Source organism: Erithacus rubecula (assembly GCF_903797595.1).
Source record: "Erithacus rubecula genome assembly, contig: SUPER_W_unloc_5, whole genome shotgun sequence".
Classification (NCBI taxonomy): Eukaryota; Metazoa; Chordata; class Aves; order Passeriformes; family Muscicapidae; genus Erithacus; species Erithacus rubecula.
Window position 1 is genome coordinate 245,220 of NW_027636235.1, and position 24,702 is coordinate 269,921.

Genomic DNA, 24,702 nt, shown 5'->3' on the forward strand with positions numbered 1-24,702 from the left:
TTGGAGGTAGCAGGCTGGAGAGGAGAAGATGGTAGGGCAATGTCAGACAGCAGAGAACCTGGCTCCTGGCGTTGGGCTGGCACGCGGGTGGGAAATGAGCAGCCCCTGGACTGCCCCTCCGACCCGGCCAGCGAGCCGAAAGAGAGAGACAGCCGCAGCCCATCCCTTTGTCTTGAGCCAGGAAGAGCTTAGGTGCCCGGCCGGCAGGCTTTCTTAGCATAATAATGGGAAAAATTCTCCAGAGAAAAAAAAGTAAGGGAACAAACCCCAACCCCCAACACCTACCCAGTGAACACAGGTCCTTGAGCAAAAACAATCCCACAGATGGGTTTTCCCTTTCTTGAAACAGGACTAATCCAAACTGCCTTTCCTAACACATTTCTCATATGTACCACTGGCACTTTATCCCCTTCTATGGGACATGGAGGTTTTGATTGGGCAAGGCAGTTTGATTGGTGGAGCCTCTAGTTTTAACTAACCTGGTGGCCTTCACTAAACCTAGATCCCAATGTTTGAAGATCTGACTTCATGTCCTCTCAGTGGTCATGAATGTAAAACCGCAGGTTACCTTGTGGTATGGACCCTCTTTCTCAAGGAGGGGGGTGCTTGCTCCTGATAGCAAAGACTCTGGTCTGTACTGGCAGGGCATGGGCACATTTCCTCTCTAGTTTGCTCAAGTCTTTAAAATCTGTCCACAGTCTTGGACAGTCTTTCCACAGGTGAAGTGTAGGTAAGTAGAGAGGAAAAAAGATGATCTTCATATTCCCAGAATGGTGTAGTCACCTAAAGCACTCTTCGTTCTCCTTCTTTAATTGACACCAATGCCAGCGATATGGTGTATGGTGATGGTGCACTCTGTACAAACTTTTGCTACATGGTGTGTCTAGACCGGATCTCTAGATCTATAGGGGACTGTTCCTTATTTGAACCCCTATAGAGTAACTCCAGCACAGATAATTCTCTCAGGTACTGGATACACTGCTCCATGGTGTTCCACCTGCTTCAGGAAACTATTAGACCATCCTTAAAAGAGTACCTTCCCCTCACGCTTAACAGAAGTCAGCTGCAGAGGCTGAGTTTCTGTCCTCTTCCCAATTCCCTTGTCAATGCCCACATCCTGGAAGAGGGATCTCAGGTGCTTGGCTTTGTTACCATCTAGTTTCATATCATAGGCCACAATATCCCAACATTGGGGAAGCCAGAACACTAGGGCCCCACCCAACTGGTGGCTGAAATCTTTTCACACATCTCTCAGCTCACAGCGGGGATAGGAATTGGGTGATTATCTCTGGCCCTGACTCTTCCTCCTGTTGTGAGGGCCTTGCTTCCTCTTCATCCCTTACTAGGCTAACTGATTAGGTCTTGGATTTTTTTTCTGTATAGGGGCAACTGCTACTAGCACGGGTTGTTCCTCTGGTTCAATTGCAGTTTGAGTGGCCACAGTGGCAGTTGCTCTGCTTTCCTCCTCTTCCTGCTGAGAGTTCTGTCTAGTGATGATCAGTGTTCGATAAATAGCAGCCAGGGCCCAGCAGACTGCAGTAAGTCGTTCCTCTCTGGAGTTGCCACAGGATTGTCCTTGCAAATATTCTATCATTTTTTAAGGGTCCTGTAGTTGTTCAGGGGTATACTTCCAAACCACTGGAGCAGAGAATTTTATCAAAATCTAGCCCATTTTCTCCCACCTTTCATGCCAGTCATGACTATCCACCCTTGAGGTAGATCTCTGAATGATCTTCCTAGAAATCTCTTGACTCTAAACATAGTGCAGACTGCACTGAGGAAACCTGGCAGACTTAGCAACAAGAGCATACTTTCCTTAACATCCAATGGGAATTAAAAATTCTCAATAGCTGTAGTAACAGGCCTGAAGAAGGAAAAGGGGATGAAAAGCAGGGGAAAACTATCCTCCCCTGCTCCCCTCACAGGCTGAGCACAATTATTAATGGACTTCCAGAGGTTGCACCCAAGGTAAGGGTAGGAGAGCAACACTGAATACACATCCCAAATTACCTCCATTGCTGTTGATATTATCATGTCATAAAATGATATCCCACAGTACAGCAACAAAGCAATCCTGAACTGGCTCCCTGCTCTGAAAAAGAGCATTGCAAAGGCAAAGAGCACATAGTGCATATTTGTGAGTATATACAGGGTTAGGTATCACAACTACGTGAACAGATCAAGCAACATTGTGACTGATGGCTCTGTACCTAATACAAGAAATGCTTAGATCAAATTTGTTTCCAATCTGCTCTGGGCAGATCTGTTATTTCAACCCAACACAAAAGTGTACAAAAAAAAAAAGAGCACAGAGCTCTATCTGACTGCAACCATGCCACCCAGACCACTCCCTTTAGTCGGGGCCAATGCTACCCCAGTGCTCTGCTCCACTAGAAAGAAATGCCCGAGAGAGTCCCTTTCTCCGACCTGTGGCAATTACTTAAGATGGTTTTTTTAGCAGGACTCTGCCCTTGGAATGCAGTCAAACAACACATAGAATGCCCTATTTTGCAAGCTATCAGTGGTGGGCTGAGTGGGGATGTCTGTGCTGTTTTGTTGTTGAATTATTCTAAAAGCAGTCTGGCTCACCATCCTCAAATTAGCATCCTGATAATGAGGCAAAGTTTTGGTAGATAAGCTGCCAAGCTGACCTGGAGACATATGACTGACAGTCATATCACATTGCAATATAAAAGTCCAGTCCATTTTCATATGGTAGGTCCTTCTAACATATTCCTTCTTGGAGTGTGTGTATGAAGTTTCCTCCCTTAAAGGATGAATACCCCTTCAAGGATACTCCTCAAGGTTGAGTGAAAGAGATCTCCCCACCAGTGTTGTTGGTATGGTGAGTTACATCAATCTCTATTTAATAATTGTTTCTTTTTGATAGCTTTAATATAATTGCTTCAATATAATTGCTTTGATATAATGCACTATACTATACTATACTATACTATACTAGTAGTTTTAGCTTTTATACTGTGTTGTAAATAATTCTGATTAATATATTTTGTCTAATCATTAGTCATAATAAATAATTCATTTAATGTAAATATATCTGATTTACCAACTTTAATCCTGCGGACCAAAGTTATTTAAATGACTGACAAAATCTGGGGCTAAGACTGGATTCAGCCACACCCAGACCCCTCTCTGAGAAGGAGTTTAGAAAGCAAGGGGGTCCTTTCTGCAACTCGTGATTCAGTGGTAAGGTTTCCTTAATAAACTTTGAAGCTCTCACTCTCACCCCGGCAACGTCCACATAGCTCCAGGCTCCGCCCCCTCACTGCTACTGCAAAAAATTAACTCTGTCCTTGTCCAACACCAGGACGAACATCTATAACACAACCCATGAAGGAAACTGCAAATCATCAACTCTTCCTCTGCTTCAGAAAAAAAAAAAAAAAAAAAAAAAAAAAAAAAAAAGTGTGATATATATATATATATATATACCATATTGTAATTCGTGTTTTGCATAAAATAAGTCTGCAAAATAAAAATAAGCCACAGGCAAAGGCATTAATTGCCTCAGAATTAGGTAAATTAACATATCTACAGGCCGGACTGCTACCGCTAAGCACCTATATCCTGGGGAAGCCTAGAAACTCACAGGGGAGCAGCATTTCCCGAAAATCCCATCACCTCCCCAGGACTGCATTCCCCGACTCTGGTTCCCGTAAAGATGAAATCAACCACCTAAAAGCAATACACAGCGGACACAAAATCTCGTCAAGGAGCAGGAAGGACTTTGTCTTGTGTGGACACCAGAGCTGAATTTGAAAGAAACAAAAAACTGTCCCGCTCCAGGCTATGAAAAACAGTATAAAAAGGGGGCCGACCAAGACAGCAGTGTGAACACCAGGGGAACCCAGGGCGATAGAGGCTGGGTAGCATCGTGTGTTCACCCAACTCCGAACCCGGGCTCGGTGTTGTTTTTTTTCCGGTTGTGGCTTTCCAGGACCGTATTTTCGGTCACGAAAATAAAACTTGCCAATTTAACCTTTTAATTCGGTTTGATTCGTTTATTACCTATAACAAAAGGAAAGAGAGGGAAGGGAAGCTATGATTTAGTATTTCTAAGCACTTAAAGCCAAACTGATGCTTGAAATGCACATTTGCTAAGGTTTAATGACATGGAATCAGTGTAATAGCATTTAAATTGGCCATTTTGTCCAAATAAAAGTACTCCAAAAAGAATACAGTTTCTGCTGGAAGCTAAAGGGTGTTTTGGCTGTGTTGATTGGGATATACTTTCATACTCAGCAGAAGTATAGCAGAACTACTACGTAAAACTAGCCAGTTATTCAGTTTGCAGCTTTTATTATAATGCACACTGGCTTTCAATAGTCACAGCCTAAAATATTTTACCTAACTAAAAAAATAACTTGGACACCGTGTAATCAAATCTTCTCTCAGATATCACTGAGTTGATGTCCTGCTTATGCAAGAATAAAGGAAGGTACAAGTGAAAGTGTGATATATGATATGATGTAATTCGTGTAAAGTTGTAAATTAATGTAGAATAAGCAATGTTTGTATGAATAAAATAATACAAAACTTGAAAACCAAAAGCTGCGGAGAGAGGAACAGAGATTGCTTAATTGCAACACTGTAACTGCCAACAAAAGCTGAAGAGCTGGGATTAGCAAGACCATTGGCGTAGCCACGGTGGAGATGGCTTTGTCCAGGGAACACCCAAATGATGAGAGCCCGATAAGCACCCACGATTAACATAACCAGAGCCATGGGGAAAAATACATCTGAATGCCAGTTTCCAGTAAACCAAGACTTGCAAGTTACATCTGAATACCATCTTCCCGAAAACCAGAACCAGCTTTCATCAGAATTCATATCCCAGAATATGGTTTTGTCCAGCCCAACACAGTGAAAGAAAACCACATGAATATGCAGAACCACGAGAAAAGACAAAGACCTCCGCTCTGAGCTAAAAAAAACTGTATAAAAACTGGGCTGACCAAGGTAGTTGTGTGAACATTGGGGGATCTGATGCAATAGAGATCAGATCAGAGTGTGTTCACCCGGCACCAACCCCGGGCATGGCGCTGTCCCTTTTTTGATTATGGCTATGGAGCACCGTATTTCGGTTGCAGAATAAATATCGTTTATTTTAATAATATTTAATTCGGCTTGATCTCGTTTTTATCTATAACAAAAGGACAGAGAAACAATACCTACAGGTGTATTCAGTTTGCATGGCCAGGTTTTGGTAGTGGGCTTCTTCTGTGAGAAACTGCTGGAATTTTCCTCTATATCCAACAGAGCCAGAGCCAGCTGGCTCCAAGACAGACCCACCACTGGCCAAGGCTGAGCCAATCAGAGATGGAGGTAGAACCTCTGTGATAGAATATTTAAGAAGGGGAAAAAATGCAACAGCAACTTCAGCCAGAAGAGAGGAGTGAGACTATGTGAAAGAAACACCTATGTAGACCAATACATCAGTGCAGAAGGAGGGGCAGGAGGTGCTACAGGTACTGGAGCTGTTTCCCCTGAAACCTGTGGTAAAGATCCTGGTGAGGCAGCTGTGCCCCTGTAGCCCATGGACGTCCACAGTGGAGCAGAGATCCACCTGCAGCCTGTGAAGGACTCCATGCCAGTGCAGGTGAATGCCCAAAGGAGGCTGTGACCCTGTGGGAAACTGGCACTGGAGCAGGATTCTGACAGGACCTGTGTACCTATGAAGAGAAGAGCTCACACTGGAGCAGGTTTTCTGGCAGGACTTGTGACCCTATGGGGGACCCAGGCTGGAGCAGCCTGTTCCTGAAGGACTGCATCCCATGGAAAGGATCCATGCTGCAGTAGGGGAAGAATGTGGAGTCCTCACTCTGAGGAGGAAGGATTGGCAGAAACTATGTAGGATGAACTGACTGCAATCCCTGTTCCTTGTCCCCTGTGCCATCCAGGGAGGAGGAGGTAGAGAACTTGTGAGTAAAGTTAAGCCCTGGAAGAAGGGAGGGGTGGGGGAAGGTATTCTTAAGATTTGGTTTTATTTCTCATCATCCTATTCTAATTTGATTGGTAATAAATTAAACTAATTTTGTTAGGTTGAGTCTGTTTTGCCCATGACAGTAATTACTTAGTGATTGCTCCCTGCCCTTATCTCTACCCATTAACCCTTTGTTATATTTTCACTTTTCCCCTTGTCCAGCGGTGGGAGTGATAGAGTGCCTGGCATCCATCCAAGGTCAAACCACCACAACAAGAAAACTCACTTCTGCCAAATTCATTTTTAAAGGAATTTACGGATACATTTTTGGAGGCAAAAATGTATGGAATCATTCCTGGAAAAAAAACCCCAACAGTTATATAAGGAGAAATCATGAACTCTCTTTTCTCCAGGAAATGCCTCTGGAAGGTTCACAAAATCTCATGCCTGCCTGCTACATCAGACACTTGTCACCCTACAGTACCAATTGTAAGCATAAGTAGGAGTGGATTTATGCTTATCTGAATCAAAAGAAGCAGCATAAGTAAAAATTGCCCTCATTTATCTTAAATAATCTCAGGAAAAGAACCAACAATACACAGTGCCTTTTAGAATTGTGTTATATGCCATTTCACTTTAACTGAGACTGACATTCAGTCTTTTAGTGGTTTGAGTTTCTTTATTTCTATCATTAAAAGAAATAAAAAATTAAATATATACCATAAACATCCGGATCCACAATTAGGCCACTACCTGTGCATAGAAAGAGAAAAGAAGAAGAAAAACAAACAAACAAACAAAAAAAAAAAAAAAAAAAAAAAAAAAAAAAAACGAAAAAAAAAACAGAAAGGAAAGCCTTATAAATAGATCAAAAACGCTAGAAGAATAAGAACTTCTTTAGGATATTTTTAAGAGCTTGTATGGTATTTGCAAGAGCATAAGAGCATTGGTCAATACCTACACAATTTCAAAGCAGCATCAATATATTGAATTGTAATTTACAATTATTTTAGAGCTATCCCAAATATTAACACTTTGCTTTGTGTGAAACAGATAATGCATAAGGCATTTGTTCTAGTAAAAGAAGGCATATTTACCAAATGGGTAAAATTCTGCTCTCTGCTGCTAATGTCTATCTGGAATAAATGCAACAGTAATTGTTCTCATTGAAAATCAAAGGCAAAATTCTCCCTGACATTATGCAGAAGCAGACTTCAGTGGGAGTTACAACAACTGACTTTTACCTGGTCAGAAAATTTGCAGTTAAATCACTGAGAGCAAACTGGTTTAGAGATGCAGCGTTGTGACAAATTAAAGGCTAGAGGATGCTGTTAAGAGGATGCTTCCAAGAAGCCAGCTGCACACCTGATCCACAGACAGAACTCTTACTAAAAAGAATAGGATTTCCTATATGCAAAGAGATTTTCTATATGAAAAGAAACCAGACAAGCCAGGCTGCACAAGCAAAGTGGATACCTGTCTAGTACATAGCTTTCTAAATTTTACTAGTTCCAGTTTGCAGCTTTTTCCTATTATTGCACATATGTAAGGCTAAGTACATGTGTGAGTATAACAGACACTAAAGTTAGTATACTATTAGTCTATTTGTGCTTTGAAAGATACTTTGTGTTATTATAGAATCATAGAATATCCTGAGTTGTCAAAGACCCATAAGAATCATCCAAGTCTAACATATTTCAACATGCCCATTCATCCTGGTCTATAATGTATTTATAGCATGCCTTATGTATGGTTTTGTTCTTGTTGGTAATAAAATTAATAGTTAGAACATTTAAAGGTGACTCAGACTTCAAAAAGCATAATTCAATTTATAGTAGCATACATTAATTTAATAGCACTGACATTACACTGGCATAAAGTCACTGTGAAGTATGACAAGAACACAGTTGTTTCTGCTTATTTCAACATCATGAGAATATGTGCTAAAAAGATAAGATTTGTGACCTATTTGCAAAATAACAGCAGACAATAAGGTTCATTTTTAAATGTATTTGATGATATTCCAATACCAAGAGATATAAAGAGGCCCCATGAGAATGGTCATGCCAATCTGCAGAAATTAATAGCAAGTTAAGTGTGTGCGACTATCTGTCCTCAAGCAAGTTCTGAGCAGGGGTTTTTGTCCATAAACGTTTGTGGATTCAGTTTTTCCAGTATAAAACATTCAGCTGATGAAAGAACCAGTTTGCTTTCTCTATGAGTCTTACTTTTCATAATCTGAAGGAAAAAAAAAAAAACCAAACAAAATTCCTAGGCCTTTACTTTGGTGTTAAATTACAACATATTTATTACTCTCTACTGAAAATGAGGTAACAGAATCACATTGGTTTAACCTCTAATTCCTGCTAGGGGTATATAAAACAGGAAGTCATCTATTCCATTCAAATGCCTTTTATAGAACTAAATGCTTCACTTGAAATAAAGTTGAAAAAATCAAGAAGTCAGACCAACCCCAAATTTCTATGTAGTATTCCATACATAAAAACATCATCAAAATGTTGGTTGAATCTATTTCAATGCAAAAGTTTACCACAGTAATTTTACGTGTTTACATGTAATTATTTTAATGCAAAGAAAAGCATTGATGTTTGGTCCCTGCTAGAAGAGGGTGTTGTGCAAATAAAATATTATAGACATATCCTATTCATTCATCTTTATAAACTGCTTCAACTACATTTGGTTTGATTGCTTCTCTCTTTATAAAGTTGACATTTTCAAAATAAAGCAGAAGCAAAAGACTCAATCCCCCAAAATATTTGTGCAACACAGCCACATGTTAGTCAAACCAAGGTTGAGAAGGCTAACTAGATAAGTTATTTCTCCCACTCCTAATTTTTAAGACTGGTTTGGTGGATCCCCACATACAAACTGATTTTTAATTCAGTTACTTCCAGGCTATATGTAGTCCAGTTTGAACACAACATAGATTATTTTGGAGACTTGTAATGCATATGTTTATAAAAAGGAAGGAACAAATAAATAATGGTGTCTTTATAATTGGGAGGATATCTTTAATTTAAAAGGCCACAACTGGAAAATTTTCAGCTTACAGGGGACAAGCATAAAAAAAAGAACATTAAAGGAGAAAGCCAATAAATTAATATAAATGTATTAGAGGAACTGCTATTCTCTTAAGAAAATGAAGCCAGATTCACATTCAGTCATCAGAGCGTAAGAGAACTTCCACTGTATGCAGAATATCTATATGGTTAACTGTTTAATTGTAGTATTAAAGGATGCCAATAGCTGAAACCATGACCTGTTACTGTAATTGGTCTATTTAAGGAAGGCCTGTAGAGAAAAAAAAAGAGAGGAGCTACTAAGAGAGGAGGAGAAAATAGAGCCTGATTACATCAGTTATTCACCTTATCTTTCTAAGGGTGGGAAAGTAAAAGACGTCATCTCTCCCTGTAACAGGCTGAGTTGATAGGAACAAATGTTAAATACAAACCATATTTTTAATCATATTTTTACTGTCTGTAGCCTGCAATGTAGGAGAGGGAATTTAAATAATCAGAATTTTTTATCACATAACATTGGCACTGCATATTGCTCTTTCAAAAAAGAGGGAGGCTATTCCTATCCTATGGTTAAAAAGCCAGATATGCACATGTTCATTTTCAGATATGATTCTGAAATTATTTGCACAAAACTACACCTATATTTCCACTCATGGTCCACTCAGTTTTTTTCACATACAGCAATGCCTTCGTGTTCTTACAATTACTTCAAATACAGTTTTGAAGATGTGGGAAAAGATCAAAATGTAAATGAATTATTTACAGTAGTCACTTCAGTTCAGTGAATTAGTCCACCATGAGACTGCTCACATAAGCATTTAGGAGATCTGACCTGGAGTCTTTAAAGCAGCATAAAATGCATACATTTGAAGATAACCATCCTGAGCACAGGTATTCCTAGGCATGTAGATTCCCTACCTCCACCAAAATGAAGGGGAATTGGATGTTTAAATGCATGTAAGGACCTGAGAGCTGGTCCATCCTGCCTCTGTGATACTTGTTTTCTGTCCAGCTCCCTCTAGTGTCCTACACAACATATTATCATCATCTCACTGGACTGCATTAGTGATTTTACATCAATGCACTAGATGCTACATTGGCATATTCACTGTGTGCTTGGATACATTCCATACTTGTACTCGTACATAGTGTAGAAAACTTGCAGTGACTGAATTGGTACTCGGTGCTTTCCAGGATCAGAACTGAAGGTAAAGAAAACACTTCAGAAACAGCAATCTTTTACTAGCCTTAACTGGCACTGAGCATGGTTACTAAAAGGGAGGATTTAAAGAGCACTAGCATGGCCTATCCTGAAAAGCAATAAAAAAGAAGAAAACGTTTTTTTAAAATTATTGGTTTGTAACTAATCTTGAAGACATTCATTCAGAGGAAAAAAAAATGTGTAAGAAGCTTCCTCCAAAATAGCTAATCTGGCTAAGAGCACTGTTTCCACATTTTTGCCAATTTGCAATTCATAACACAAAAAAAGTTTTACTCACCATCTCCAGGCACTGACTTGAAATGAGCATTGACCTGTTTTTCATCCTCTCCATACTCATTCTTTGCTAGTAAGGTATAAGCACCATTGTTAAGATGGGTAGGGTTCTCCAGCTGAAGGCAGCCATGGTATTCACTTTGATTGATAACATGTATTTTGGTGCAGATGTATTCAGACTCATTCAGTATAGCTCCTTCATAGAACCACTGCAATGTGGGCTTGGGATTCCCCTTCACAGTGAATGGAATACACCAGTGGTGGTCCGGAGTTGGAGATTCAAAAAATGTGATATTTGGTGCAACTGAATTGGAAAAAAAAGAGTGAAGAACATCAGAATATCCCCAAAGTACTTTTTTTCCCTCTGGTTATCAGTTCTAAAGCATACTACTTAAAGGAATTGTACCTATTTAGAAGATACACAGAAAGCCCACCAGTTCTGCCTTGGTTACTGTGCTCACAACAAAAATGAAGCCATTCTTTAGAAAGAAACAAAAAGTAGTGTCCTGGTTTGAAAGGACAGGTGTCTGCCAGTAGGGGCAGAAGTTTCCCTTTTTGGAATAGAGACTTTGGTTCCACTCCCCTCCCCCAAGTATTACGACTGTTTGAATCAAGGACTCTGAGGCAGAGATAAGGGGGGTGGGAATAACAGCTCTTTTACTAATATATCTAACTATACAAACAGAAAACAATAACAGTTAAAATTGCTAACAGAACGAAATAGATAACTCGGTGTCAGTCCCTTTAGATGCAAGCACGCTGTCTCTGTACTTAGTCCAGAGCCCGGATTTGCCAGATGGCAGACGGGAACGAAGGCAGGAGGGAGGGGGTGGGGCAGCAGCGGCCACGCCGGTCTCGGGCGGGAATGGGCTCACCCTCACCGAGGGCGGCGGCTCCTCGCTCACCGTGTGTGTCCGGGGGATCAGCTGTGTCCGCAGAGGCAGGAGGCTGGAAACGGGGCAGATGCAGGGCAGGTGATCGCAGAGGGTCTGGCTCTGCTGTGCTCGGCCGCGTGGCTGAACGATCCCAGGCGTCCTCCTCCCGGCTTGCCGGAAACGCGAGTGCCCTCTCGGAAGCCTCAGAGGCCCCTCCGGGGCCGTCCCCACCCACCCCCTTTGTCTGGACCCATCAGGGACCCTGGGTGTAACCCGGCCAGCTCCATTGGCATGATAATGGGAAAAATTCTTTCAATTGACACAGTAACAGAAAAAACACTCAACCCCGAACAAGTAGTTTCAGACAAAGTGTGAACCCCCATTAAATCACCTTGCAAGGTGTGGAAAACACAGTTACCAGATCACTGCAAAGGAAGATAGGGAAATTCTAGCTTTACTGTGTAGAAAAAATGGCACAGAGGAGTGCTGAACGAACAAAAGAGTATTAAAAATATTTAAGATTCAGCAAAAAGCAAGTACACTGGAAATGTATTCAGGTAGGAATCTAAAATTTCAGGTGACTTCTTGTAATGGTTTTGAAATCAAAACCAGTGAGAAAGTCCAAGTCAGAAGTACAATTTATTGGGAAAAATAGAGAAAAAATAAAATACATGCAATAGTACAAAAGAAAAAAACACTGACAGAGTCATAATACAACCTGACACCCTGCTAGTTAGGATGGTGGTAACTGTGGACACTGCTGAAGGCCTAGGCAAAATCTGCCAGGCCTTTTTGTCAAGTTCTAAGTCTTTTTCTCAGGCCATGAAACTTTCTTAGCTCTAGCCAGGATTTTTCCTAGGCTAGAGACTCTTTCTCTACTGTAAACACAAGGGAAAGAATCGTAACAGAGATAAACACCTGCAAGGTCCATGGGAAAGCCAGGGAGGTGTCTCCTTCTCTGACCAATGATTGGTCTGTATTTTGTTTTGCAATAACTGCTTTTTTTAAAGCCATGGTTTCCTTCAATAAATTGCTATTTCTTGCTCTTTCTTACACCAACCACGAGAGTGTCTTGTTGCTGTTTTTTCTCACTGCTCCATAACTTTTCTTACGGCAACAGTAGCAGTCCAGATGAAGTGGTCTTCTTGGCGCAGTGATCCTGTAGAAATCCTGGCAGTGATCCTGGTAACTCTTGTCCTCTGGAGACCAGTGGGTAAGGACTGCTTTGGTGTTCCAAATCTCAGTTTTTATCTAGGTAGTAAATGTAATGAGTAAAAAAACCTTTTGTTCACCTGATAGACCTTGAGAGGATATTGCAAGGACTTGGAAGCTGGGATATCGTTTTGTTGTTTTGGTTTACTTGCAAGGATGCTGTTAATTATTTTGCTTTGCTTGTCTGAAAGACCTTGAGAGTGAGCCAAGATGTCTCTAATTGTTTTGCTTTGCTTGCCAAGATGCTGTTAGTTATTTTCACTTTGCTTGCGTTAATCACATATCGCTTTAAGTGCTAGTAAGGGTCAGTAAAACAAGGATGAGGAAGACTACTCACCTTCATCCCTCAACCACCAGAAGGCAGAAGAAGACCCCCTAGCAACTGGAGGAGCGTGCGCAGAACTACTAGAGGAGGGGCATGAAACCCGAGGAGCATGCGTAGAACTACTAGAGGAGGGGCATGGAACCCCGGAAACTGAACAACTTAAAAGGAGCGAACAAAGAAGGAGGGGGGCGGCAGTTTTCGGAGCAGGAGCTCCTCTGTCATCCAGCGCTGTGGATTTTGCTTTTGCCTTCTGCAACTAATAAATTTTTTTAAATTTTGATTCGATCCTTTATGGCCCATTGCGTTAATTTATAACAATTTGGTGCCGTGATTCGGATCGAGATTTCGGAGTGGGTTCCCCACCTGCGGGGAGGTGCACTCCACCGATTCATTTCGGTGGCCCCGGGATGGGGGCCCTATTCCAACCTCAACCGACGAACCCAAAATCAAGAAAGCAAAAGCAAAGGTAAGAGGGCCCTGCTGACCCCTTAAATTTTGTGCACAAAGTCCGGACGAAGACGCAGGACGCGTGAGTATAAAAGGGGATCCGTTCGGATGGGGTCGTGATCCCAGAGTATGACCAGTGGTGTGTGTGTGAGAGGGGGGCTGGCAGCCAGACTCCCCAAGCGAGTGCGGACCCTCAAGTAGTGCGGTTCCCATTGACCCGCGAGGGCGTGGGCCACAAAACAGGAGAAGTGAAAGTGATTTGTGGTGTGAGTGAAGGTACTCCGGAGGAATGGGACAGGGGAAGAGTAAGCCCCCTGCAGAAGTTAAGCTCCCACCCATACCCAGAGACAGTCCCCTGGGGTTTATATTAGAAAACTAGGACTATTTCCCTGGGACAGAGAATAAGGATAAGGCCAGGATGATACATTACTGTGTAGAGGTTTGGGGTGGGAAGGAAATTTTTAAAAATGTGTTCTGGCCGATTTTTGGATCAACAGAAAATTGGGTAAAACAAAAATTAAATTTTTGGGTCAACATGAAGAAGCCCCCTAACATAGAGGAGAGTGAATATGCAAGAATTTGGGTGGCCCGTCCTAAAGCTTTTATTTATAAACTCACTGAAAAACCAGAGGGCAGAAGGAAAAAGAAGAATGCAAATAAAAGGGAGGAAAGCTTGATTGTCCCACCACGGTTTGTGCTGATTCCAAGTGCACCACCCCAAGCAGAAGACTCGGACTCAGACTGGCCTAGTTATCAGGGGCCAGTCACAAGAAGTAAAACAAGGAAAGAACAGGAAGACCAGGAAAATCTGTTCCCACTGAGAGAAATGCCCATGGGGATACCTCAGGCTGGAATAGGATTGATATCTGTGCCCCTTAGTTCAGGGGATGTTAGGGAATTTAAGAAGGAAATGGGACATTTATTAGAGGACCCACTGGGAGTTGCTGAAAGAGTGGACCAATTTTTGGGCCCCAATATGTACACCTGGGAGGAATTACAGTCCATTCTGAACATTTTGTTCACTGCTAAAGAGAAAAATATGATTAGGAGAGAGGAGATGCGTATCTGGGATGCCCAACACGCTCAGGGTCCTGCAGCTAACATCAAATGGCCCCTTCAAAATCCTCAGTGGATTCATCAGAATCCTGTGCATCGAGCACACATGCAGGACTTAAGGACAATCATAGTTCAGGGAATTAGGGAAGCAGTCCCGAGAGGTCAGAACATCAATAAAGCATTTAATGAGAGACAAAAGAGAGACGAAACTCCTACAGAGTGGTTAGAAAGGTTAAGAAATAATTTCCAGCTTTACTCAGGAATGGATCCAGACGGCCAAATGGGACAGGCAGTGTTAAAGGTACATTTTGTGTCTAAATCTTGGGAGGATATAAGAAAGAAGATACAAAAACTAGAAGATTGGCAGGATAGAGGCTTAGATGAGTTATTAAGAGAGGCCCAAAAAGTGTATGTTCGGAGGGAAGAGGAGAGCCACAAACGACAGGTTAAAATGATGGTTGCTGCGGTACGAGAAAGTAAGGAACAAGATTGGAGGGAGACACAGAAGCGACCAGTAAGGGAGCCTAGGAAGCCTAGGGAGAGACGTGACACCAAGGTGTGTTTTTATTGTGGAAAAAAGGGACATTTCAGGAAAGAGTGCAGGGTCAAGATTCGGGGTGAGAAGGAGTTTGAGACAGATTGGAGGGGTCAGGGGCTCTATCTTTTGGGGACCCGGAAACATTATAAGGAGCCCTTGATAAAACTAAAGGTGGATCCCCATGGCCAGGAGATAATTTTTCTGGTTGACACGGGAGCTGAAAGATCAACTATTCAGTTTTTGCCAAAAGGATGTAGTTTATCTAAAGAAACTGCCACGGTGGTAGGAGCAAAAGGAGAACCTTTTGAGGTGGGGGTTATTAAAAGGGTGACAGTTGAATCAGAATCAAAAATTGGATCGGGAGACTTTTTGTTAGTATCGGAATCTGAATATAATTTATTGGGAAGAGATATGATTATAGAACTAGGAATTAGGATAGAAGTAGCAGAGAATGAACTACAAATTAAACTCTGCTCTCTTAGAGTGGAAGATGAAGAAAAGATAAACCCCGAAGTATGGTATAACCCAGAAAACGTGGGACAGCTAAAAATAACCCCATTTTCAGTGATTATTAGAAATCCGGAGGTACCGGTAAAAATAAAGCAATATCCCATATCCCCTGAGGGTCGACGGGGATTGAAACCTGAGGCAGATAGATTATTAAGCAAAGGGCTGTTAGAACGATGTATGTCACCCTTTAATACACCGATACTCCCTGTGAGCAAATCAGATGGCACTTATCGGTTAGTTCACGATTTAAGAGAAATCAATAAACGCACAGTGGCTCGATTCCCCGTGGTGACAAATTCATATACACTCTTAAGTAAATTGGGGCCTAACAATTTATGGTATAGTGTCATAGATTTAAAGGATGCCTTTTGGGCCTGCCCTCTCGACGAGGCGAGCCGGAATTACTTTGCATTTGAATGGGAAGATCCCGATACAGGGAGGAGGCAACAATTGAGGTGGACAGTGTTACCCCAGGGGTTCACAGAATCTCCAAATCTGTTTGGACAAGCATTGGAACAAATTTTACAGGATTACCAAACAAGACCGGGAGTCAATTTGATCCAATATGTAGATTTACTCTTGGCAGGGGAACATGAAGAGGATGTAAGAAAAGAAAGTATAAAGCTATTGAACTTTTTGGGACTTAAGGGATTAAAGATTTCTAAGACTAAACTTCAGTTTGTAGAAGAGGAGGTAAAATACTTGGGGCACTATTTAAAGAAGGGGGAGAAAAGAATAGACCCTGAAAGAATCCAAGCAATTATGTCACTACCTGTTCCAAAGAACAAGAGACAAGTTCGTCAAATCTTAGGACTTACTGGGTATTGTAGACAGTGGATTGAGAATTATAGCAGTAAAATTAGATTTCTTTACCAAAAATTAACACAGGAAGGAATAATGAAATGGAGGCAGGAGGACACGGAGAAACTTCAGGAATTAAAAGAAAGTCTGGTCCATGCCCCGGTCTTAAGCCTCCCAGATTTAAGAAGACCTTTTTTCTTGTTTGTGAACATAGAAGAGGGTGTTGCGTTTGGGGTACTTACCCAGGATTGGGCAGGGAAAAAGAAGCCCGTTGCTTACTTGTCAAAAATTTTAGATCCTGTGAGTAGGGGCTGGCCAACCTGTTTACAAATAGTGGCTGGATGTGCCTTACTGGTGGAAGAAGCGAGAAAAATTACTTTTAATGGGAATCTTAAAGTAATGTCCCCTCATAATATCCGGGGCGTATTACAGTAAAAAGCAGAAAAATGGATATCAGATGCTAGGCTTTTAAAGTATGAAGGGATTCTGATAGAGGCACCCAATTTGACGTTAGAAACTACTACACTACAGAGCCCAGCTGCATTTTTATACGGGAAGCCAGAGCATGAATTTTTAGCCCATGACTGTATAGCTACAATAGAAGAACAGACTAAGATTAGACCGGATTTGGAGGAAGAAGAGTTGGAAAGTGGTGAAAAACTTTTTGTGGATGGATCCTCCAGGGTAATAGAAGGAAGGAGAAAATCAGGGTATGAAATAGTGCAGGGTCCGAACTTATAGGTGGTAGAATCGGGCACATTAGACAGATCATGGTCTGCCCAAGCATGTGAATTATATGCAATATTAAGAGCTTTGAAACTTCTTGAAGGGAAGGAGGGGACAATATATACTGACTCTAGATATGGATTCGGGGTAGTCCATACATTTGGAAAGTTATGGGAAGAAAGGGGTCTTATTAACTCACAGGGGAAGGATCTGATACACCAAAAACTTATAGTTGAAATATTAAAAGCTCTGAGAGGGCCAAAGAAGTTAGCAGTAGTTCATTTAAAGGGACGCCAACAAGGAATAGATTTAAAAAGCAGGGGAAACAACGCTGCGGACCAGGAGGCAAAACGGGCAGCCCTGAGAGAAATGGTCCTAAAAGAAAAAGGGGGGCAAAAAGACGAGGATGGAGTCAATAACGATGAAGAGTCTAATACAATTTTTACGAATGAGGAAAAAGGAAAACTTAGGAGAATGGGGGTTAAAGAGGAATCAGGGAAGTGGATATTATCACACGGCCAGGACGTGTTACCAAAGGCAGTAGCTCAAAGGATACTGTATAAATTACATCAGAAAACTCATTGGGGAGCCCAGGGGCTGGTAGATCACTTTGCTGCCAAGTATATGAGCATCGGGCTCCACGATATAGCTAAACATATTACAAAGGGATGTCCTACCTGCTTGCGGGTAAATCGAAGCAACCTCAGAAAATTACCCCATGGGGAAAGCCCTTTAGCAAAACGACCCTTTGCAAATATTCAAGTGGATTTTACCGAATTGCCAAAGGTAGGAAGGAATAAATATCTTTTGGTAATAGTAGACCATCTTACCCATTATGTGGAAGCCTTCCCGACATCCAGAGAAATCGCACAGACAGTAGTAAAAGCTTTACTGGAAAAAATAGTTCCCAGATATGGTGTATCAGAAACAATTGACTCCGATAAGGGGCCACACTTTACCTCGAAGGTAACTCAAGAGTTAGCAGTAGCATTGGGAATAAGATGGGAACAGCATACTCCTTGGCACCCTCAAAGTTCAGGCCGAGTAGAAAGGATGAATGGGGAAATAAAGAAACAACTTACTAAATTGGTATTAGAAACAAAGTTATCATGGGTTAAGTGCATTCCCCTGGCCTTGTTAAACATTCGGACTCAACCCCGAGCAGATTTAGGAATTTCCCCATTCGAAATGTTATATGGCATGCCCTATAGTCTGGAAAAGACACAGACAAATCCGAATGTTAATGAACAGTATGTTAACAAGTACTTAGTAACCTTAATGAAATTCAGGAAACAGTTGTGGGAAAAAGGAATGTTGGCGCAGAGACCACCGTTAGATCTTGTATTACACCAGGTTCAGCCCGGAGACTGGGTACTGGTCCGAAGTTGGAAGGAAAATCCAACACCTAAGTGGGAAGGACCTTACCAGGTGCTGCTTACAACTGACACAGCGGTGTGCACTGCAGAAAAAGGGTGGACTCATGCAAGTTGAATTAGGGACCAATAAATCTGTCCAAGTTTACCAACGATCCTGAGTGGGAAGCGAAAGGCACACCTTGGGACTTGAAACTAACACTGAAAAAGAAGGTACAGCCTTGAGAGACTTTTTTTTCCTTTTTCTCCTTTCTCTAGGATATGAGACCTGTATCACATGGATGCTGAACTTTGGGACCCACAATACTTTTCTTTCACAATAGAAAACAGAAAAACCGGAGCGCCACTAGAGTGCGGGGAAAGCTTACTGGGTGTTGAAGTTAAAATCAAATGTAATGCTGAAAATTGTTGGGGAAATTGTAACCCATTTGTATGTTTTGTTTGTTTAGTTTGTAAAGAAGAGTGGTGGGCCCATTGCCGCAATGGTTACATCCCTAGGGGGGTGTGTTGCAATTGTTATTTGAGTCAAAGGAAACTCACTTCTCAAGTCCTAGCCACCATAGTGGCTGCTGGTGGGCTTTCGGTGGGATCTGAAGAGTGGTGGAAAATCTTTTCAAAGGGAGTGAACCCTCAATTTTACTGTTATCACTCTAACGAACCCACCACATTTGTAGCCAAAATTGTAGCTTCCCTGTGTAGACGGTGGGTACCTGAACTTAGCTGTTACACTCCTCTAATTAAAGCCCGTAAGTGGAGCAAGTACATAAAACGAATCAAAAAGCATGGGACAAACACCCCTCCTGAAGAATACTCCTGCTGCCAAGAAGATGGAACTCCCCATAGCTCGTTGCAACCGAGTTGATGGGCGAGGCAGAGGAGGAAAATATCGTGGAGAGGGTTACCCAGGTGCAAAGAGGAGATCAGAGATCAAAGCCCAGGGCAGGAAAAATAGACACTGGAATAATCAAAAAAATCACTGGCAAATAAATTGCGGACAATGGGAAAGCTGCTACCTCCAGTTAGGAATAATTTGTTTAATGGTTTTAGAAGGGGTGCATGCGAGTCACGAACCCTTTAAATGGTCACTTGTAAAATGGGAAGGTCAGAAAGAAATTCAAACACGAATTACTTCGGGAAGTCCTAGCTTTAATATAACCCTGGATGACCTGCTTGATAGGAGGGGTTCTAGCCCCTGTAGTGTATTCTACATGTGTCCAGCATCTAACCCAGGAAGGTCATACTGTAATTACCCCGTAGAATTTTACTGTGGATATTGGGACTGTGAAACAATTTCCCTGGGATGGCCGGTCCAAATCCAAGATAAATACTTAAGAGTTGAAAGAGGTCCACATGGATGTAAAAAGCCCTGGACAGATCCATCGGGGGGGTGATGTATATCGGTACTTGCAAATGGGTCTATCTTAACGTCACGCAGCCCCAGGACCCAGGATGGGTAATAGGAAAAATCTGGGGAGTTAGAATATGGGAACCTGGGAAAGACCAGGGAGGACATATTATTAGAAAAAAGGAAATTGTACCCCACGATCCTCAACCTGTTGGACCAAATCCTGCAATAATAGACTCAGAAGCCACAATAATAAATCAGGGTGACTTAGACAGCATGACCCAAGAAAATTTCATGAAGGCCAACAATAAATCACAGTTAATAGGAACCACAGTCATGACACAATCAAGTAGAGGTGTTGCCCGATGCCCCAAACAGAACACAAACTAACAGAGTTAGTTTATGCAGTGCTTTATTCAGGGCCCGGGGAACCTGCGGACTAGCGTCCAAAGTCAGGTTCCCACAGTTCCCTTTTTCCATCAGGTTTTTATACCTTTTTACAAAGTGGTCTACGTGCAGAAATACACATTCTTCAAAACAATACAGATACATAAATCTTGCAGGTATCATTCCTAAAAGTTATAAATTCTGCATGCTTGTCTACTCAGAACTATAGGCTACCCCCCTTAATCCCCCTTGTATGTTTGCCCATCACCAGAACCCTTTATTTATTATTATTATACTTTAGCCTTATCTTGAAAGTTTCTAGATGTCCTATATGCTCTACTAAATCTTTTGATTATTGTTTTCACAGTTCTAAATGTTCTAAATGTACTACTAATTCTTTTCACTATTGTTTCACAAGGTAGGTTCTCAGGGCCTGTCCGAAAACTGCAGTTTTCTAAGCCTTAGCATGACTACTACTATATCTACATTAGTCCTTTTTCTCATTATTTCAGTATCAACTCCCCCCTTTTGAGCATTCTTCAGATTTTCTGCAAGGATGCTCAATTCTTCAAGTTGTGGTTTCTATGTAGAACGGTGAGTCTTCTTTTCGAGTTGGCAGGATTACTTCCTTCCGGGTTAGTGCTCTCATAACACGTCGAGTATAAGTTCCTTCTCTGGCAATCATTCCTAAAAGACATCTATACATAATCATGCATACTACAATAATTAATACAATTATTATTACATATCGTACAATTGATGATATCCAACCAGAGACTTGGATTCCTAGGGAGCTAAACAGTGCTCCTACCCAGTTATGTTCAGCTTCCTCCTGGACTTAATGCACTTTTGTTTCAATTTGTTCCAATTGACTTATGTCCTTTTCTACTTCTTCTGTGACATTTGGGATATGTATACAGCAATGATCAACCTTTCCTTGGAGGTATCCACAGACTCCATGTTCTTTTAATAAAAGCAAATCTAATGTCATTCTATTTTGGATTGTCATTCTTGTTGTTGCCTGCAATTGTAAATTTAGATCCTTAAATCCTTTCTTTGTAACTGCAGCTAGCCTCTCAGTTTGTCCTAATAATTTGTACAGCATTTCCCGGTTTCTATATGTAGAAATTGGTGCAAACAAGGATTCCAGTACCCATCCAAATTTAACTCCTGATGAGGGTTCATGCATTCATCTTCATCTCCCTGTCCTAGTTCTTCTGCTACTTCATTTGTTTCTCTCTTTGCTCGTGACTGCATCCCTTTCTGCGTTAATTTAGACTGTTTCCAAAAAGGACATAATGTGGGAACCCCTAAGGTAATTTGTGTTACAGGCCCGTCTAATGGTAAATGTGTTGTCCATTGTCCATGTCCCATAATCCATACTAAATTTCCTGGACTCCTGATAGTTGTATCCTTACAGCTTAAAGTTTTACCCTTCTGGTCCTGCGGGAAAGCTCTTTCAGGAATTGTATGGTTAAGTTTTCTACACTCACAACCCCATTTTATAAGCATTCTGACCGGTGCCAAACTAATTTGATTCTCTGGAGTGTCACAGGTGAGAATTTGGGTGCAGTTCCAATTTTCTTTTGTGGCGCTTAAAGTTTTTGTAGAAGTGCTGATTTGAGATAGTTCTGTGTGAGTGGCATTCCTGCTTCCCGTCCATTGGACACACCAATTAACTTGTCCAATGTAACTATAATGTTCTAATATGCTGGGGCCCCATACCGTTTTCCAACTGTCCCACGAGGATTCCTGCCGGGACGAGTTTTGGCATATCATTTCATAATAGCTTTCATTTTTAAGTATTCTTTTCTTTTGCCAATGTGGTATAAAACATTCCTACTTAGCAGCATCTTCAGGTTTCACTTTTCCCCCTGCTGCTAATTGAATTCCCCAATCCCTAATTTGTCCTAACCTTCCATGGCTAATTAGACAATCCTTATAGGTTAATATTCTTAATGTTTCTCCAACCTTTTCCCATATTTCTTCAATTTCGATTTTATTTCGTAATTTTAATTCACAACTTCCATTCTTACCTCTTTTTATTAGGGGTAAATTTCCTACTGGAATCACTCCCCGAGGGATTGGTTCCCCTGCAGCTTGTGGCAGAGGTAAACATGCCGTTATTTTTGATACGTTTTGTATTTGTCCAAAATCTCGAATTAACCCTACTACTAAATTTTGTTGTTCCTGGTTTCTCTGTAATGCCAAGCTTGTATCTCTCAATTCATTCCACATATCTACCTGTGCACTGACTGGTATTACCTGCACCGAGTACCCCCTTCGGGTTTTATTTTCCTTTAAAATACCTACATTTATGTCCCCATAATCAAAGCTTTCTCTAATCCACACAATGCATGAGAATTGTCCTACCTGATCAGCTTGCATATGAAATATTGTCAATGTGGTGTTACCTCTTTGCTGTTCCATATCCCAAAATGTCACGATTCCTTCTGTAAATACTTCATCTGTGGTGATTTGTCTCCAGGCTACCTTTACTTCTTTTAATCCAGCTCTCTGGTTGTCAGAAAACAGACAGGTTAAATTTATTTCCGCACCTTCTGGCACCATTACATCTGGCTCCTGAACTGTAATTTTAACAAATGCTTCTCCCACCTGCATTATACAGACTAATGTTAAAAGAACTAAGTCCTTGCCCTGAACACCAGCTTTGTTGCTGACAGAGGCTGTACTTCCCATCTTGACGGGACCTTCTTGATTCGAGTGTAGTGAATCCAGTTGTCGATCCCTTGGACTTTCACTGCCGTGTAGGTAGTCATGATCACTTGGTGAGGACCGCCCCATACTTCTTTCAAGGGTTCTGTATTCCAGTTCTTCACATATACTTGATCTCCTGGCTGGATGTCATGGACAGGATTTTCCAAGGGCAGAGGCCGGTTCCACTGCAATGCTTCCCACAGCGCTGTAAGGACTTTATTTAAAGACAAAATGTAACTCAACAATACTTGATTTCCTACTAAGTGAGGGTCCCCTTTGTAAGTTGCAGCATGATATGGCTTGCCATACAAAATTTCGTATGGACTTACTCCTATCTTTTCTCTGGGTTTAATCCTGATTCTTAGCAAGGCTAGAGGTAGTGCCTGAGGCCACTGTATCTTTGCTTCCTGACAAATTTTCTTAATCTGCCCTTTTAATGTCTGATTCATCCATTCTACCTGGCCACTAGATTGTGGTCTCCAGGGCGTATGGAGATCCCAAGCTATCTCTAATACTCTGGCTACCTCTTGGACTACTCCAACCACAAAGTGAGGTCCCTTATCTGAGGACATTCCTAATGGGATCCCAAATCTAGGAATGATTTCTCGTAGTAAGGTTTTAATTACTTCCTTTGCCTGGTTAGTCCTGCACGGGAAAGCTTCCGGCCACCCTGAAAAAGTACACACATACACCAGTAAATAACGGTACCCTTGTGCTTTTGGTAGCTCTGAGAAATCTATTTGCCAATAGTCTCCTGGTTGCGGCCCTACTTGTAACTTTCCTAGTTGTATTTGCCTTGTTGTCACTGGGTTATTTTTAATACAGACAGGACACGTGGCATTAATCCGTTTTGCCATTGTTAACATCTGGTTGGAAATCACCTCATGTTTTAAAAATTGTACCAATGCGTCTGCTCCCCAATGGCACTTGTTATGTTCGATTTCTAAAATTGTTTTCATTACTTTTGTTGGCAGTACAACCTGACCTACAGCTGTGACATACCATCCTTTTTCATTCTTCTGGGCCTGGAGAATTTGAGCAAGCTTCTCATCTTCATGTGCATACCATGGTTTCTGCTCAAGAAAAGAAGTTGCAGGGTTAATTCGCACTGGCAATAAAGCTAATTGTGTCCATACCTTTCGGGCAACCTGTTTGGCAACTCTGTCAGCCAACTGGTTTCCTTGGAACGCTTTTCCCTCTTCCTTTTGATGTCCTTTTACATGCATCACTGCCACTGCCTGAGGTTTATGCACTGCTTCTAATAGTGCTAATATTTGTTCTTTGTGCTTAATTTCTGATCCTTGAGAATTTAACAGTCCTCTTTCTTTCCATAGTGCTCCATGTACATGTATTACTCCAAAGGCGTATTTTGAATCAGTCCAAATGTTTACTCTTTTCCCTTGACTCAATTCTAAGGCTCTCACCAGAGCATGTATCTCGGCTTTCTGGGCTGAAGTTCCCGGGGTTAAAGCTCGAGCTTCTATTATTTGTGTCAAAGTCACTACTGCATATCCCGCATGCCTGGTTCCGTTTTCCACAAAGCTGGATCCATCTGTAAACAGTTCCCATTCCGGATTCTCCAAAGGCTTGTCTTTCAGGTCGTTCCGGCTGGCATACACTTGTTTAATGATTTCTACGCAGTCATGTGTCAATTCGCCTCCTTCTTCCTGGCTGCTGCTCCTAAGAAATTCTGCTGGGTTGAGATGATTAGTTATTTTTAATTCAATGTCATCTTGTTCTCGGAGAAGTGCCTGGTATTGTAACATGCGGCTTGATGAGAGTCAATGCCCTCCTTTTTGTTCCAAAACCGCAATGACCATGTGGATAACAAATACTTCCATCCTTTTTCCCAGAGTCAATTTTCTGGCTTCCCGAATTAGAAGCACTGTTGCTGCCACAGCTCTAAGAC

General features: G+C 41.6%; 1 protein-coding gene across 1 annotated transcript in view; it reads right to left on the bottom strand.

Moving 5' to 3' along the window:
- Positions 1 to 1,373: 1,373 nt before the first annotated feature.
- Positions 1,374 to 24,702, bottom strand: part of LOC306814103 (BDNF/NT-3 growth factors receptor-like) — an 89,554-nt gene continuing 66,225 nt past the window's right edge. Inside the window, exons 5-7 of the mRNA XM_079329829.1 lie at positions 10,485 to 10,784; positions 6,665 to 6,697; positions 1,374 to 1,864 (exon numbers count right to left, since the gene is read on the bottom strand). Of these exons, the coding sequence (XP_079185955.1) occupies positions 1,794 to 1,864; positions 6,665 to 6,697; positions 10,485 to 10,784 (404 nt within the window). The 3' untranslated portion in view covers positions 1,374 to 1,793. The remainder of the gene's footprint in view (positions 1,865 to 6,664; positions 6,698 to 10,484; positions 10,785 to 24,702) is intronic.